The 15,630-nt window shown below is 40.4% G+C and overlaps 2 protein-coding genes and 1 long non-coding RNA gene across 13 annotated transcripts in view; 1 reads left to right on the forward strand and 2 right to left on the reverse strand.

The window, feature by feature from the left end:
• LOC143898974 (uncharacterized) overlaps positions 1-3,368 on the reverse strand; it is a 56,777-nt gene extending 53,409 nt beyond the window's left edge. The window contains exon 1 of one of the 2 annotated variants that reach the window (XM_077408849.1): positions 3,233-3,368. In XM_077408849.1, coding sequence (XP_077264975.1) covers positions 3,233-3,235 — 3 coding nt within the window. In that variant the 5' untranslated portion in view covers positions 3,236-3,368. Of the gene's footprint in view, positions 1-2,944; positions 3,104-3,232 lie in introns of those variants that run through there. The other variant, XM_077408848.1, reaches the window with a different exon arrangement.
• Positions 3,369-3,402: 34 nt separating this feature from the next.
• Positions 3,403-15,589, reverse strand: LOC143898980 (uncharacterized). 8 transcript variants are annotated; one of them, XR_013257342.1, is made up of 5 exons: positions 15,303-15,589; positions 8,298-8,676; positions 7,928-8,180; positions 5,101-7,578; positions 3,403-4,666 (listed from the first exon to the last, which is right to left on the reverse strand). It is a non-coding gene; the product is annotated as an uncharacterized LOC143898980 (long non-coding RNA). The 8 variants fall into 8 exon arrangements; XR_013257343.1 differs by having other exon boundaries at positions 5,101-5,219; positions 5,364-7,578; positions 7,928-8,676; XR_013257344.1 differs by having other exon boundaries at positions 5,101-5,219; positions 5,321-7,578; positions 7,928-8,676.
• LOC143898972 (uncharacterized) lies at positions 10,860-15,297 on the forward strand. Of its 3 annotated transcripts, none has more exons than XM_077408844.1 (8): positions 10,860-12,851; positions 12,952-13,013; positions 13,093-13,276; positions 13,338-13,504; positions 13,598-13,950; positions 14,033-14,145; positions 14,298-14,707; positions 15,033-15,297. In XM_077408844.1, exons 1-8 carry the CDS (start codon positions 11,338-11,340, stop codon positions 15,044-15,046), a joined length of 2,817 nt encoding a protein of 938 aa, XP_077264970.1. In that variant the 5' UTR covers positions 10,860-11,337; the 3' UTR covers positions 15,047-15,297. The 3 variants fall into 3 exon arrangements, with proteins under 3 accessions (XP_077264970.1, XP_077264969.1, XP_077264971.1); XM_077408845.1 differs by having other exon boundaries at positions 10,863-12,851; positions 14,298-14,405; positions 14,484-15,297; XM_077408843.1 differs by having other exon boundaries at positions 10,861-12,851; positions 14,298-15,297.
• Positions 15,590-15,630: the final 41 nt, after the last annotated feature.

A 15,630-nucleotide genomic window follows, 5' to 3' on the forward strand; every position in this document is an offset into this window, starting at 1 on the left:
TCTCGTCTCTGTATTTTCATGTTTTTCCAGCAGAACGTAATCACCGCAAATACAAGATTTTTACTATTTGCCGTGAATACACGTTTTACTATTTTTGTAAATAATGTAAAATCTTAAAATATGGAAAAAGCTAGCATTCTCTAATTTATCTTAATATTGAGTTACATAGACATAGTGCAATTTTAATACGTACGTAATTACACATGCCATTTTCAGATAAAAGCATGTGTAACAGAACTAGCATTCAATGTCTCCTGCACTTCCGCTTTGAAATCAAAACTGGTCAGGGACGATTCAGTTGAATATGTACGCGCGAGAGATTTTTCCAATTTCGAAAATCTTGAAACGCGGTGAATTCGAGTTCCGCTTCGACGTCTCTTCAATGTAATTATTTACTCGCGAAGGAAACTTCTCGGCACGATAACCCGTCTTTAAATCCGTACGTTGATTTAAATAAACATTTAACACACTCAGCAAGTGACGTCGGACGGCTGCCAAACGTATATCTGTATGTCAAAAGCTATGTGCACGCGTTAATTCACTTCGCCGCTTTAATTACGGCTAATTAAATATTTCTACAGAAGGGGGATGGCGGGGGAACGAAAGAGCATTCTATCCGCTATATCGAATAGCGGACATTTAACGCCACCGCAGGCAAGTGTCGACTGAGCCACCCTCGCTTTGAACCCCGTAATCGACGCATTCGCAGTAACGATCCCGCGGTTAACGCTATAATGCGCGGCAGACGACTATCTTATTTCGCGTGTGCCCGAAATGGGATATTTCTCTTGGAATATATCTCTCTCTCGCTTCCTCCTATACAAAAACCTGATGCAGAAGGATACTCGCGTGAAGAGCGCGGCTCACCAGTTCCCGAGTCTCGCGATCGTTCTCACAGGAGATATTCTCCGTCTGTCTGACATAATGCTGACAGTTACCACTTCACCGATCCACGGAATCGCATATCTTTCTTGTAAAAAAAATCACCGGGCCTTCCACATGTATTTGCGCGAAATGTTGCTCTTCAATTTGCGAACCTTAAGGTCGATTGTATTTATTCCGCCTACGCTCGCAATTCCATGGATACACTCTAATATTTTGGTTTGACATCGATAACGAGGGTGAGGAAAGAGCGTATGACAAAGATTTTCTTTTCACCTTTGTACATCGTATCGCAATCTGTCCCGATACATCAATTTTATTCTCTTTTCCATTCACGTTCGTTACTTAGTCATGCGTCCGGCTCAATCAATAGGCTATTATTAGTGGATAATTGACTTATCGAAAAAAAAATGGGCATACCCCTGCCTCATGCAACCCGGGCTTTCATTTCGGATTACAATGACGCGGTAGGGGAAGCGCAAGCATAATTGCGTGTAAACGAATACGCAGGCATGCAGTTAATTGCACATTATTTCAGCGTGACGCGCGCGGCCACGTCGTAAATAAAAAAGGAAATGGAAATCTCTGTAACACCCGTGCAACATTCTTCGCGTTTTAACGTCGAAACCAAAATTCGTTCATTTGAAACCGAGAAAACCGAGTATCTCGACGTTCCATACGTATACAGCCGAGTAAATATTTCATCTTCTATACAAAGAACGTGACAACTCCGCCAATTTTTAGGGATCGCATCGCTTGCAGTAGAACTTTATCCTTTGAAAATGTCTAACGAGATATGGGCGCAGGTGTGCGTCCGAAGTTCCCCGGAATTCGGCAAGTAAATTATCAACGAAAAGCAGAATGGTACACAGTTAAAAGTTAAGTGTTTTTCCCAAGCAGTTCGATGGTTGGTTCCAAGTTAAACTACAACATTTTTTTTCATGTAAAACGCTTTTAGAGTACTGCGAGAAAAGTAGAAAATTAAGGAGGAAAATCTCGCGCGAAGACGGAACGTATATACAAATAGAAGAAGATACAATAATTTGTTATGTGCAGCGGCGTAGCTCTAATTTCTGAGAATACGCGCCACTCGGGACCATAATCCTTTTCTTCCGGGAATTATCCAAGTAGTTGCAAGTAGTGTCCTACCTTTTAACTAAAATTAAAAGTTTGCACGCGACTGGTACAATTGTCTTTTAAAGTTACCCTGCTTGCGCGAACTTTGATTGTGCCTATCCTAACTATGCCGCGCCGGCGTAATCACTGATGCGATAACGGATAAGAGAAGAAAGTCTTGTCGCTGGAAATGCATCTGTGATTTCTAAATAGTTATCTCCCGCGTTAAATTTCGAATTTATATCACGACAAAGTCATGGCATTCGTGGATTTCTATCCGAGATTCGAGATATTTCTGTTTCGAGAAAAGAGAGTTTCTAAAATTAAATAAATCCCGTCGCTGTGTAAAATAAATAGGATTGAATGACAAACGTTCGAGTGACGATGCCACGTCGATACGATCAGTGGTGCAAAGTGGATCGACAATTATGCTTCACGGTCCGTCAAGCTCTCCACGACGATGGGAGGCAGGGATGGTTAAGCTCCGAAGCAGAATGTCAATGAATAAACGTAAATTATGCACGCCGCAAACCAATAAGTGAGGAATTCTAATAATCAGTCGAATAAAGATAAGCTTTATTGCTCACGTGTCGGTGGATGAGATTAATGAAATGTATACCGATATATAACTTCCGCAGTTAATTATAACAAAACTAATGACATTGTATTATACATTACTAGTTATGTTATACTGCAAACCACAGTTTCGATTAAACTATATGACACACACACACACACACACACACACACACACACAAACGAGAACCAAAACTCGGGAGAGTATCCAAGCGTCGTCCAGTCGCGATTCAGTGGGTATTCTACTTCTTAATTGTATTAGAAATTTAGCTCACGTTCTCTCGCGGATGAAACTGACATGGATGAAACTTAACTTCAAAATCAATTTTGCGCGTCAATCAGAAATAGGAATCATGTCGATATCTTGTACCTTCCTCGCAGTAACGGCGAACATCGTTACCCTGAAACTTCCCGGAGGCGGAAGGCCTACAATCGCGACGAGTGCCGTGCGACAACTGCGAACTAACTGCATTCAAAGCAAAGTCGAAGCACTGCATCTGCATATGTCCTCCTACGTCGAGAAAGCGGGAAACTGGACGGGGGCCGAGTCAGTGGCCGCGCGGACATTCTCGGTATGTGTCGATGAGAGAAAGAGGGAGAGAGGGACGAAGAGAGGGAAATAGAGAGACAGAGAGAGGAATGAGAAAGCAAGACTCACCATCAGCAACTTGACCTTGTTAACCAAAGGGGACGTTGTAAGGAACTTGTTGACGGCCGTCAATATTTTCCCTTCCAACGTGGCAGCGCCTTCGGCGTCTTGTCCTCGCGAGCATCCGGGCCCGATGTCCGCCCCCTCGCCGGGACTGGGCAACAACTCCCGGCAGTCGCCCGGCCCGAGATCCCTCTTCTTCAGCTCTTCCCGCGGGCCCTCGTGGCTCTGCTCTTCTCCTGTGCACCGCCGCACCCTCAACGATCGCGCTTGGCACGTGTCGGCATCAGAACCGGCGACCGGCTGGCCCGGGGACGATTCTCCGAGCCTTTAGGGCATCCAGCGGCTTCGTCCCGTCTCGTTCTTGGATGGAGAACACCGTTTCCAGAAACTCGCTGAGTTTTAAGCCGGCTAATCCACCGACCTTTGTGTCCAGCGGGAACTTTACCGACCTCTCTGGATGACGCACCTGCGTGTATTCTCGCGGTACCAAACAAAGCGAGGCTGGTATCAGCGTTAATCGGTTACTTGTACTAATAGCGGATTAACCGGGACCGGCACGCCAAAGAAATTGCGCGTCGCTCTCGGATAATTGTAAGATTCGGCACGCTGATACGCGTGATGCGCAATGATGAAACTTTTACGAACAATTCTCTCCCGCTTTTTTTCTTTATCCTCAGATATTCGTTGCCGGAGGAATCACGGTGTCATAGTTTTGGACGATGAATTGCTGATGGACTTCGACACAGAATGACGATAGTGCCGTGCACGCGACGTTGGCCGCGAGCTTCCGGGTGTTTGTCACTCCTAGAGGTCCCGACAGTGGCGCGTTCTCGACGTGGACTGAAGTCCGGAACGGTCCAACGGATGCTGCGACTCGCTCCAGAGGCCGAAGAACGCGCGAGCGCGCGAGAGGAACGCGGCGTGCGAGATATGGAAGGGGGAGAAAGAGGGAGCGATGGAGAGAGAGAGGGTGGCGGTAGCGAGACGCGAGAGGGAGGATTCTCTCGTGGAAAATAGAGGAACGAGATCTTCTATCCCTCTCCCCCTTTCTCCATCTCTCTTTCTCCATCTACCTTTCTATATCTTTATCTCCGTCTCTGTTCGATGACGAAGGGACGCAGAGTGGGTTATAGAAGGGTCGTAGGGGCTCTCTCGGGGGTTCGGAGGTTCGGAGTTTCGACGCCACTAGTTGCTGGTAAACCTCGCAGATTTTCGCGCCTGATGCGACGCCGGCCACTCCGACGTTCCCTATTTTCACTCCCTCTCTATTTTTTTCTCTCCGTCTCCCCCTCTAGTCCGAGATATCCGATGGGTTTACACAAGTTACAGGTTGGCCGGGTCGATGTTTTTGTAGATGTTATCGGGGAATTGATACCCTCATGAATCTGACATGATACAGAAAAACGGCATCGTTCAGATAGTGTATCGCCGGTGGTATTCCTGTGGGAAAACGAAGAGCATTAGAACGAATTTGATTTATTTGTATTGCCACGTGATCCCGCATTTGATTTTCAAACGGATAATAAACTCGACGGTTACGATGTATTGGTATGTGCAATTATTGATTAAATTCGACCGAACGGTGTCCGCGGTTTTTCGTTTATACGCAAGAGATGCGAAGCACGAGGAATCGTGAAATCGAGATTCAAATTGAAAGACTTCGCGGAGCTGTTACGTGGGCAATATGTACTTTATGCATATAGAAATAATCCATCAGCCGGAAGAGTTTTTATTCGCGAGCGAATACGTGTAGAGGTATACGTGGACGGGATCACTTTGCCAAACACGTTTAGAATTGGCGTTCCCGGTACATCACCGATCGATTGTTGGTTCTGCTATTCCGGAAAAAGGGAAAGTTGAATATATGTATGTACCTGTGTCTTTTTCTCGAATTGGTCCGCCCTGCGCGCTTTCTCCCTGTTAGTCCTTTATCCTATTTGCCTCAAAAACGCTCGGCGCGATTTGTCAACATTCTCTTAACCACGATGATCCCCTGTAAGCCGAACATCACCGGTGAATTCGGGGGATGAAGAATTTCGGGCAAGTAATGGCGACCGGCCGAAATCGAGCGTTATCGAACCGTCATTAACGCACTTTTGCAGAAATCAACTTCCTTAGGCAGCCTCGAGGATATTACCTTCGTTAGCGTCCAGCTATACCGGGTGAACCGAACAGTTAACTCAAGGTCGGCTGCAAGAAAACGTTAATGGAACGGATTGAGAAGCGAAACTGATGGCGGAACTGGAGTTCGCGACGGTCCACGGGACGTCATGTAAATTATTATTTGCGCGATAAACGGAGATTTAGTACAGAACGGATCTATGTACTTTCGGCCGAGTTGCCGTAATCTTCCAAGTGTCTTTAAAAGCTTTTGTGGAGAATATGTCTTTGTTTCCATCGCCGCGTCCTGTCCATATTTACCGCAATGCTCACGTGGGCGGCCGTCATTATCCGTATTGGCATTGTTTTCTGACACGCGGGCCGCTTTTATCAACGGCGTCGCGGCTATATCGGCACCGCGCACGTTCCACGTTCCGTTTCTTTCGCGAAACCCCGCGCCCGCGTTAAATCACGTTTAATGTCAAGAATGGCTCAGCTCTCGACCAGCTCTTCAACAATGGCCGGGCGACCTTCCTCGCCGGGCTCGCACAAAGGGGAGACGCGCTTCCTTCGCGGATTCATCGCGAAAAATCACGGCGTTTTAACGATCAGCTAATTCGCGCTCGTCGCACCATGCGGTTTTTGCAAATCTTCTGCCGCTAACGGCACTCTGTGCTGATTAGCCTTATCTAAATAATTCTCTCTATATGAAAAAAGTGCAACTCGGCAAGCCACAATACAGAGGCAATCTCCCGCAATAAAGAAAAGAATTTATTTTTTAATTATATAGTCGCATAGTTTCCAAGAGGAATAATTTTGAATTACTGTTGATTAATAAAATAATTTTGAGATAATTATCACAAAGCGCATTGATACCGTTATTAAAAACTTGCAGTTAATTATTGGAAAATCAATATTCTCTGATTAGCGAGCAATGTCTAATCAAGTAAATGCGCACTCTATTTTCGCGTCGAACATTTTCTCCGAAAAGTACGCATAGAGAAAATGCACTCCAAACTTTTTACTTGCGTTTCCTTTTCTGAGAAATCACTTCTCAGATATCCTCCGCGTAATCATCGGCTCGTTATCTCTATTATGCCGAGCTTTGTGTTATAAGTTTTATAGACAAGCAAGAAGAGAACTGAAGGAGGTCATAAATCAGTAGAAAAGCTCCGTGTTGCCTTTCAATTCAACGCCGATATATCGGCCTGCTACATTCTTGCGCGACACACCGCGTGACGCGCATTCTCTCATTCCGTATGGCTCGCGCAAGCTGCCTCGGATTTCATTAACACAATCCCAGCTAAACTTAATTGTCGTAATTCCCAGGGCTTTTACATTTAATATCGCGCTAAAAGGATGAACCTACGCTCAATAACCGACAAATGCTGCCGCGTGCCGCCCCGCGATACGATCAATTTCGAATTTACGCATAGAACGGACGCGACTCGGTTAAAATGGAGCTCGATCGGTGCATTCTGTCGCGGATATTCATTGAAATACGACCTTCAAAATTGGATAACCCCACCGCCCGTTGATTTACCCTTTTCACGCTCTTTGATGAAAACGCCCTTAGCGGCGGCTAACGAATATCAGAGTTGCAATGTTGCAACGCGCGGTTCATTACGCTTTAAGCTCGTGGTATGTACGCGATTCGCGTACAAATAACCGTCGCGTTTTTTGCGGAAAAACGCTTCGGTGAAGCGCCGTAGATTTTAAATTCTTTTTTGGAAATTGATTTGCGAGGCCGCGGCGCAAATATAATCTACTCGAATTATAGGACATAGGACATTCCAGATTTTCTTTCTACCGCGGGCCGGCCAAAATTCAATCTTCGTGGTTCGGTGGTCTAGATAATTTTCAGCGCGGCGCGTTACAAGGATGCACGGCGCAAAATATCGCGGGATCAGGGTCATACGCTTAATCGTGGATACGCTACAATCTCCTGTTGCGGTTACACGCGCACATCATGAGCATTATACTGCGAGAGTACATAATGTGTGGCGGGAAACGCGAATAGATAATCCAATCTGAGGTCTGCTTTGTGCGAATAATACGATAGATGGGATCCTGATTGAGTTTCGTTCTCGTTTGACGGGTATTTCGGGCGGCTTCCGAATTAGAATTATCGCTGGCGCATCGGTATCTGTATCGGGTCAGAAAAGTTCTGAATGGGCTTCTACAAATGACGTTCGTCGAGCACAACCATCATGCGAGTTTGCATCAGCTGCAGAAATGGCAGTTTTAAGTACCTATAAAACATATATATATATAGTAAAAATACAACGAAAAAAATTTTATATATTTTTAAAAATATATGATATATAGTGTAGTAAATTATACAGCATAATATATTAACGAATTAAAGGATATTTATTTATGACGGAAAGTTGGTTATTTCTCGAATTAATATTTCTGTAAAAAGCAACTCTCTTTGAAGCGGAAGAAATTATATGATATTCTGGAAAATGAGAAATAAAATGTCTTTGAAATATTACGTCAAAACATAAATGTCCTCATTTTTTAATTAAAAGATATAGATGAAAAATGAGCTTTAGTTGTAGCTATTCTTATATTCATATCTGATACATATATTTTTACCATTTCTATTCTAATCCTTCTTATTGTTCTTATTTGCATTTTGCTCTAATTTTTCCTCAATGTTTATTGCATTATCGTGCGTACGTAGGCGTAAATGTCATGAGTCTGCAGGTAGTATATTGTGCTCGGATCCATGGGAAGGGTTGCCACCTCTCCGGGTTTGACCCAGAAATTCTAGGTTTTGATGGCTTATATCTGGGTTCCGGGTTTGGTCATTATTTCTCCGGATTTCGTGAAATATAAACCACCTCATCTAATTTTTAATAGAAAATTAAAAATAAATTTAGCCAATTTCCTGAGTAAATGGCGTTGGAAAAAAAACTGAAGAGGATGAAACTGGGATAAATTCCGTTCCAAACTCGATGTGTACCTTACAATTAATGATTGCGTTCAGTAGAGAAAGTAGCTCACAAGAGCGCTTAGCGACTGTTGTTTGTGTGACTAGAGTATTCTTTTAGATTCTTGATTCAGGAGAATATAACAATTAGAAGCGTTTAATGATTATCGTTTAATCATCATTTGTATAATTTATATATTTTTGGTTTATTAATTGTTAAAATTTCATTTTATTTCTTGATTATTTAGTCATTTCTTATCTTCTAATATTCTTTACTTTCTTTTGACAATTTCTAATAAAACACTTGATGCATATTACTTGTTTTTTTGTTTTCTGAGTCAAAACGATAGTTTAAGTGGCAACCCTATCCATGAATTTGCTGAGCTCAAATTACTGTACGGATCAGTCATCGCTGTGGAAAAAAATAGTTTCTTTTTTATATAAAATATTTTTTCAGTAAAAATATAGAATATGGCACTATAGCTAGTAGAAGCAGGTCATTTTGGAAGATTTATACACAATTACAGTATTAATGCTCATACGTGGAAAAAAGCACGCTTCATAAATAATTCTATTCAAAATGGCATTCTTAAACATAAAAATATATGAAAATTAATTTAACCCTCCATGGCCCATGCAGTTTCATAAACTGGTCCTATTACTACGTTTACGCGAGCGCTACTTCTGCAGTAACTTATTACGATAATTCCTTCGCGTAAACGGGATATTGTAGTAACTTACGATAATTTACTTCGCGTAAACAAGTGAATTATCGTAAGTTACTACAAAAGTAACGCTCGCGTAAACGCCATGTAACTTTGAAGATACACATTTATATATATTTGTAAGTTTTAAGTCTCTTATATCATTTTCTTACCATAACTTTGTGACTTCCAAGTTACAAACCGGTTTTTTTTATAATAAGAAGTTTAAAAACCGTAATAAATTAATTGTTAGTTTTATCCAAATTTAAGGTTAATGTTTGCTAGTTTTGTTATACAAGTGTTTTTAGACATGAAAAATTGAGTTACAGAGGGTTAAATATTTGTATATCAAAGTATAATAATATTAATAATAAAATTAATAAAAGAAATTACCAGTGCGCAAGGAGAGAGAAAGTCAAGTCCGTGAGAGAAAGCCAGAAAGCACAGAAAGCAGCACAGTAGCACCCTCTAGCGCAACGAATTTAATCTAAAGTGGCTCCGTTAGCTTCTTATGGTAAAAGCAATGATATCAATCGATAAACTATTTTCGGTTGTCTCACGGTTCGCGATTTTAGAAGATTTAATTAGGATTTCTTTGGGATTTCAATTAACATATGAGCCCTTATCTAATTATATTCTTGTAAGGACTCGGACACAATGAGAGAAATAAAGAATAAGATAAAGGAATAAGGGAATGTCGCATCTCACTTCAGTACATTGTATGTACATACATACATACATTAAAGTGAGATGCAACATTCCTTATTCCTTAAGCCTGATCTACAATGTGCTCTTTGCTTTCTGTTTTTTGCTCTTAACCTCTGTTTGCGACTTATCCCGTATTTCGCAATTGCGTCGCGTAACGCGATGATTTTTGTTCTCTGTCGCCTAAGATAAAAATTGACGAACTTCAGAAGAGACAAGAAACATCACGTTACGCCGTTACGCGACGGAACTGCAAAATACGAGATAGTCGCAAAGAGGTTAAGAGCAAAAAACAGAAAGCAAAGCGCACATTGTAGATCAGCCTTTTTATTCCTTTATTATCTTTCTCATTGTGTCTGAGCCTAAATACTTCAATTTTTGAGAGTTGAAGCTTGCACAGTTCGTCATCAGATACTTCCCGAAGGTTAGAAAATTTCGTAATGCTATCGCTAAAGTCGCTGGCAATTTTATCAAACATCGTTAATTGTCTACATTATTAATTGTAATTATCGTCACTAATTGCAGACATCACCAGAGGCTTCTCTCTGCTTATGCTAGTCGCCGCATATACAACACATATGGCAGAGTAATTTTCAAACATTTTAAACAAACGCTCGCATGGATCGAGCATAGGTATATGACGCGTTTCAACCAATCAGAGAAACTCGAAGAATCAGCTGGTTTCATTCATGAATCACGTATGATGCAGATATACGTCAATGCAAAATACGTTACATGTGTAATGTGTAATTATTACATATGTTATACAATAATATAAATATATATATTTAATAAATAATTTTTAATATATAATTATCTATTAATATTATAATATATGGTCTGTTTTCTGTAGCTGCACTGCTGAACTAGTGCACACTGGTGCAGTGAGTTAAAGTAAAACAAAATATACCTGTCCCATTCTAACTTATTGCACCAGTGTGCACTAGTTCAGCAGTGCAGCTACAGAAAACAGACCAATATAATATATATGATTACTGCATATTTTTTATAGTAATATATTTTACATCCGTTTTACTCGTAAAACATAAAAAATTATGGTAAATCTGAAGGAGAGCTCCCTCCTCGCCTCCTTCAGAGATTTACCAAAATTATTTAATGTATAAAAGCTGCGCCGAGAGAGACACCGTTAACGACGACTGTCGGTAAGCGTGTATCACGTGTATATGGGCCCGAAACAGAAAACAGACCCCCTAGAGATTACCGATTCTTTTTATATACAGTTGGCAGCAATAGTTTAGCTCCGGTTTACCGTTTAACGGACTGCTGGCGGTTTGAAAGTTGAACGTGTTTATTTCACGAACGTGCGTGAACGTGATTATGGTCACTATTCCACAATAATGTTGCATTTATTTGACAAAAATCGATAGAATATTTTACCGGAGTGCCTGGGAGTGCCATAGAACGTGCACGAGCGATATAATAAATGTGAATGTGCAACTCCAAATCCCATTGACCTTTCCTTTGATCCTTTCTTCCATGTGCTCGCTAATTGTGTTTATTTCCCTTCTTCCCTCTGTGTGTTTGTTTACTAAAGATCCATAGCCGTGGAAAATTTCGAGACCTCCAAATTGGATCGCATTCGTGGCGAAGTAGCAAAAGAGACGTTAGAGTGAAATAAGAAAATTAAAAGAGATTGCGTGACCATGACGTCTAATTGGTACGCGACGGACTCGGTGTGCGATTCGCAAAACTTTGATTTGCGATTCTCCGCGGGTTCCAGTATCGAAGACTCTTCACCGCAACGTTTTGTCACAAACGGGCCGACGGAAGACGACGTTATTGTGATTAGTGACTCCAGTTGCAGCTCATCCCCCGTGCCCGCTGCCAAAATGCGCGTGCCAAGATGCAGATACGATTCAACGTCTAACGTTCTTAATGTTAGAAATAAGGAAAACCGGAAGCTACATTTCTTGAAGATTTCTTCTTCTTCGGAGAGCGAAAAGGAAAGGGAGTCTGATTCATCGTGGAAGCAATCTGACAATAAGTTTCCAAAGAAGAAACCTATAAGTAGAACTGTTGCGCTTAATGAGACACCTACCGAGACGTCGTTAACTTCTAACGATACCTTATTAACTTCTGACGGTGCCTCGGCCAATGACAAAACTGCTACCAACAGCAATATAATAAAATATTACAGAGATCAGGTAGATAAATCTAAAAGATACATCAATGATAGAAGTCCTATGTTGATTACGGAACAAGAGAAAAATTTGAAACTAAGGGAAAAATACGATACAGAAAAGACGAATGGAATAATTAAATCAAGCGGTGCCACGTACAGTGACAGTCCTAATGTTCTCGGTAGACATCCAACTTTCAATACTCCGAAGCAAGATGGTACGGGAAAAGTCAGACTTACAAAGAAAGACACTCGCAAAATTTTGAAGAATATTAAGTACACGCAAGTTGTATATGATTCTCCCAGAGAGAAGAAAGAAGATAAGGTAGTAATTAATGAGAGCACAGATATAGAGGAAGATATAATGCATCCAGCTATATCACCCAGTTATAACAGAAAAATACAGCCTCCCAGCGATAGCCCTGACGTTATCGATACCAGTCTTAAGAAAGATAATTTACAAGTGGGTTTGTTTGAATCGCCCAAGCCGCACACGGACGTATCGAGGGTAACGGATTCTTACAGACCTCTGTCTGAAAAGAGAAAAGAGCAGGTCTTGGAATGGCTTCTGAAGACAGATGCATCCGATTCTCAGAGCGACAGCTCTTCGAATACTGTACCCCCAAGTAATAGAAACGGTAGAAACTCTGGTAACAGCAGCCTAGAAAGATTGGAACAGAACTATGAGACTCCAAATAACAGAGAGAGAATCAATAAAATACGAACTTACGAGAAGCAAAAGACAATCGTAAACTCTGACAGAGCGGTTAATTCATTCTTCACGGGTCGAACTACGCTGGATGAATATTTTAAAAAATCCAAGAATAATTCTAAATTCTGTACACCAGATAATAAACCGAAGCTTTTGCCAAAAGTACAAACAAATGCATTTAAAACTAAGGATGAAATGGACTGCGCGGGTATTTTAGATAAACTGTATGGTACAGCATGGAGAGATAAAGCTAACGTGTTATTTCCAACAACTGAACCACGGAAGACGTCTGCTCAAACAGTGAATAGGACGGTCCAAACGGAACGGTAATTTATATATATATATATATAAATATATATATAAATATATATAGTATTATTTTATATTTTAATAAAAACATGTCTAATAAATTATATTTTATTACAGGAAACCTGTATCAACGAATCAATATCGTGCGGTAGATTTGGACTCAAATAAGTCTGACCAAGGTAAAGAATTTTGTCATATTTTATTGAAGTTTGATTTGTGTTAATACAATTTCCTTTAAAAACACGAATTTTGTTTTAGTTGAAAACAATATTAAACCAAATCAAAGAAGGAACATCCAAGGAAAACAAAAGAAAATGGATAGTTTTATCGACGATGAATCATTATCAGGGAGTGATAGTGAAAGTGTATATCACACTGCGTTAACAAATGCTAGTACAAGTCATTCAACCAAATCCGTGCCAGTGCCAGCATCAATTAAACGGTACTATAAAATGGTTATTTATTTCAATAGAGTACTGAATTTAATTATATGTTTCATATAGTCTTCAGACACTATGGGATACGGATACCGACGATGAAGATGATCAATCTAGCAGTGAGCCTAAGAAATTGCAAGGACGAAAATTATCATTTAGCGACGACGAAAGTTCTAGCACGAGCGAATTTGAACCTGGAGATTTTGTACCACCAAAATACGTCCGTAATAAAGGTAAGGAACGCATGATAAAATTTGTTTAAATAGAAATAAATTGGAATATTACTAATGGAGCCTGCATTCGATAATATAATGTTTAATTTTCAGAAGTTGCTAAAAGACCAATATCATCCAAAGCACCTAAATTTGAATCAACTACGGCTAAGTCTATGGAATGCAAAACCTTTCTGGCATCTTTGTCAAATACAGTTCCAATGAGTCAGGCTCATCCAAACGCAAAGAAATATAGACTGGATTACAAAAATAACAAGGAGGAATTGTGTAAAAAATTATACGAACTGTACAACGAGAAAGTATTTGACAATAAGTTACCTCGAGATACACCTATTGAATGGAACGTTCGTATGAGAGGGACCGCTGGATATTGTTACAACAAAAAATTGATAAAAAGTCTTACGGGTAGTATCATTAAATCTTCAAGAATTGTGTTAGCAACAAAAGTACGTAAAGTCTTTATTTCTTTTTCTCATCATTATACATGTATAAATATATAACCAATTATAGCTGAAATTATTTTTGTAGATTGTAGATACGCCAGATAGACTAAGGGATACTTTGATTCATGAAATGTGCCACGCTGCATCGTGGATAATAGACGATATCTCGGATGGTCATGGAGTTTTTTGGACAAGATGGTAAGATGCAATATTTTATCATTATCGAACAGCCCAATTGTGTTATTGAGCGATGAATTTTAGAATAAAATAGCTTGAAAAATCTATGCGACGAGTGCAACGACAATCGTTTATACCGGTCAGAATTTTACATAATTTACTTCATATTACAGGGCTAACAAAGCAACGAAGACGTTTCCCGAATTGCCGCCAATTCGTCGATGTCACAGTTACGAAATTAAAACTAAATTCACGTATAGATGCATAGAATGCGGATACAGGTACCGAATATTGATTGCGACGAAAATCGATTTAAAAATCGCGTCTGTTATATTTCTAAAACACATAATTTTTTGCAGTATTGGGAGGCACTCAAAATCCTTGGATATCGATAAAAAACGATGTGGCTATTGCTATGGAAAGTTCGAATTGTTGGTTAACAAAACGACCAAGTCCGGTACCGTGCAAGTGCCGACACCGAAGAGAGAACCTACCGGTTTCGCGCTTTACGTGAAGCAAAATTACAATTCGGTGAAAAAGGAGAAGAGTAACTTGAAGCACGCTGATGTGATGAAGCTTTTAGGTCAGCAATTTTCGGCAATTAAAATAACAAAGAAAACTGGCACAGCTAGTAATTGAAACTTGACTCAGGGACGCCTGACTAAATATCAATCATGTATAACTTATTAGATATTGGAATATTTTATGAGCGATTTTAAAAATCCCGCGTAGTTTGTGGTTTGTAATCGGTATAGCCTAATTTTAGAGCAGGTTTTGAAGCTGATAATTGTATGTATTTAGATTTCAGTAATGCATGTTTTATCAGGGTGAGATCATACATGCAATTACAGTGTAAATATTAGGAAATATTGTATTTTGGAAGACTGATACTTTTTTTACTATTACAGGCACTGGAATGTGAGATATCTTGTATATTCCGCGTGTCACATCTATATGTATGTAAGCGTTCCTGTGTGAAATATTTATTATATATAGATCATATGAGATATTTTATAAATGTAGATTATATTTAGGAACACGTACACACAAGTACTATTTAATATTAAATGACAATTAAGATTTGTAGCAGTGTTCAATGACGACAACGTGAGTGCTTAAGAGTGCTGTTTTGAGCAAGGATTAAATTATTTTAATAAAATCTTGATAAAAAGAGATACTTTTATAGTTTTGCATGACCGTTCAAAGTGGCCGAGCCTTCGAGAATTCCTCCGCGGTACGACAAACTCTTTACCTTTGCCCTTTCGTTCTTAAATTTCTCATAAGTTACTCTCCCACTAATTGTACGTACAATTTACTATTTGCCGTCGAATTTAAAGTCACAATCTGTCAGATCAGCTGCTCGACGACGGTAGCGTTTCAGATTCGGCATTCGGCCGCGTCCAAAATTGACGCAATTTGACGCGATCGTGAGGACGCGGCCGTAGCCCGCAACCCGCGTGTGGGCCGGCGGCCGCGAGGCCAGCTAGGCGCAGGCGTCGCCGGCGT

The sequence above is a fragment of the Temnothorax americanus genome, unplaced genomic scaffold, assembly GCF_048541705.1.
Source record: "Temnothorax americanus isolate GAGA-0224 unplaced genomic scaffold, ASM4854170v1 Scaffold25, whole genome shotgun sequence".
Taxonomy (NCBI): Eukaryota; Metazoa; Arthropoda; class Insecta; order Hymenoptera; family Formicidae; genus Temnothorax; species Temnothorax americanus.

Excerpts from the sequence above, each read along its gene's own strand:
- LOC143898972 (XM_077408843.1), top strand. The coding sequence starts at position 11,338 with ATGACGTCTAATTGGTACGCGACGGACTCGGTGTGCGATTCGCAAAAC. Across the intron at positions 13,951-14,032 it reads GAATTGTGTTAGCAACAAAA|ATTGTAGATACGCCAGATAG; the intron begins GTACGTAAAGTC and ends TTATTTTTGTAG. Across the intron at positions 14,146-14,297 it reads GGAGTTTTTTGGACAAGATG|GGCTAACAAAGCAACGAAGA; the intron begins GTAAGATGCAAT and ends TTCATATTACAG.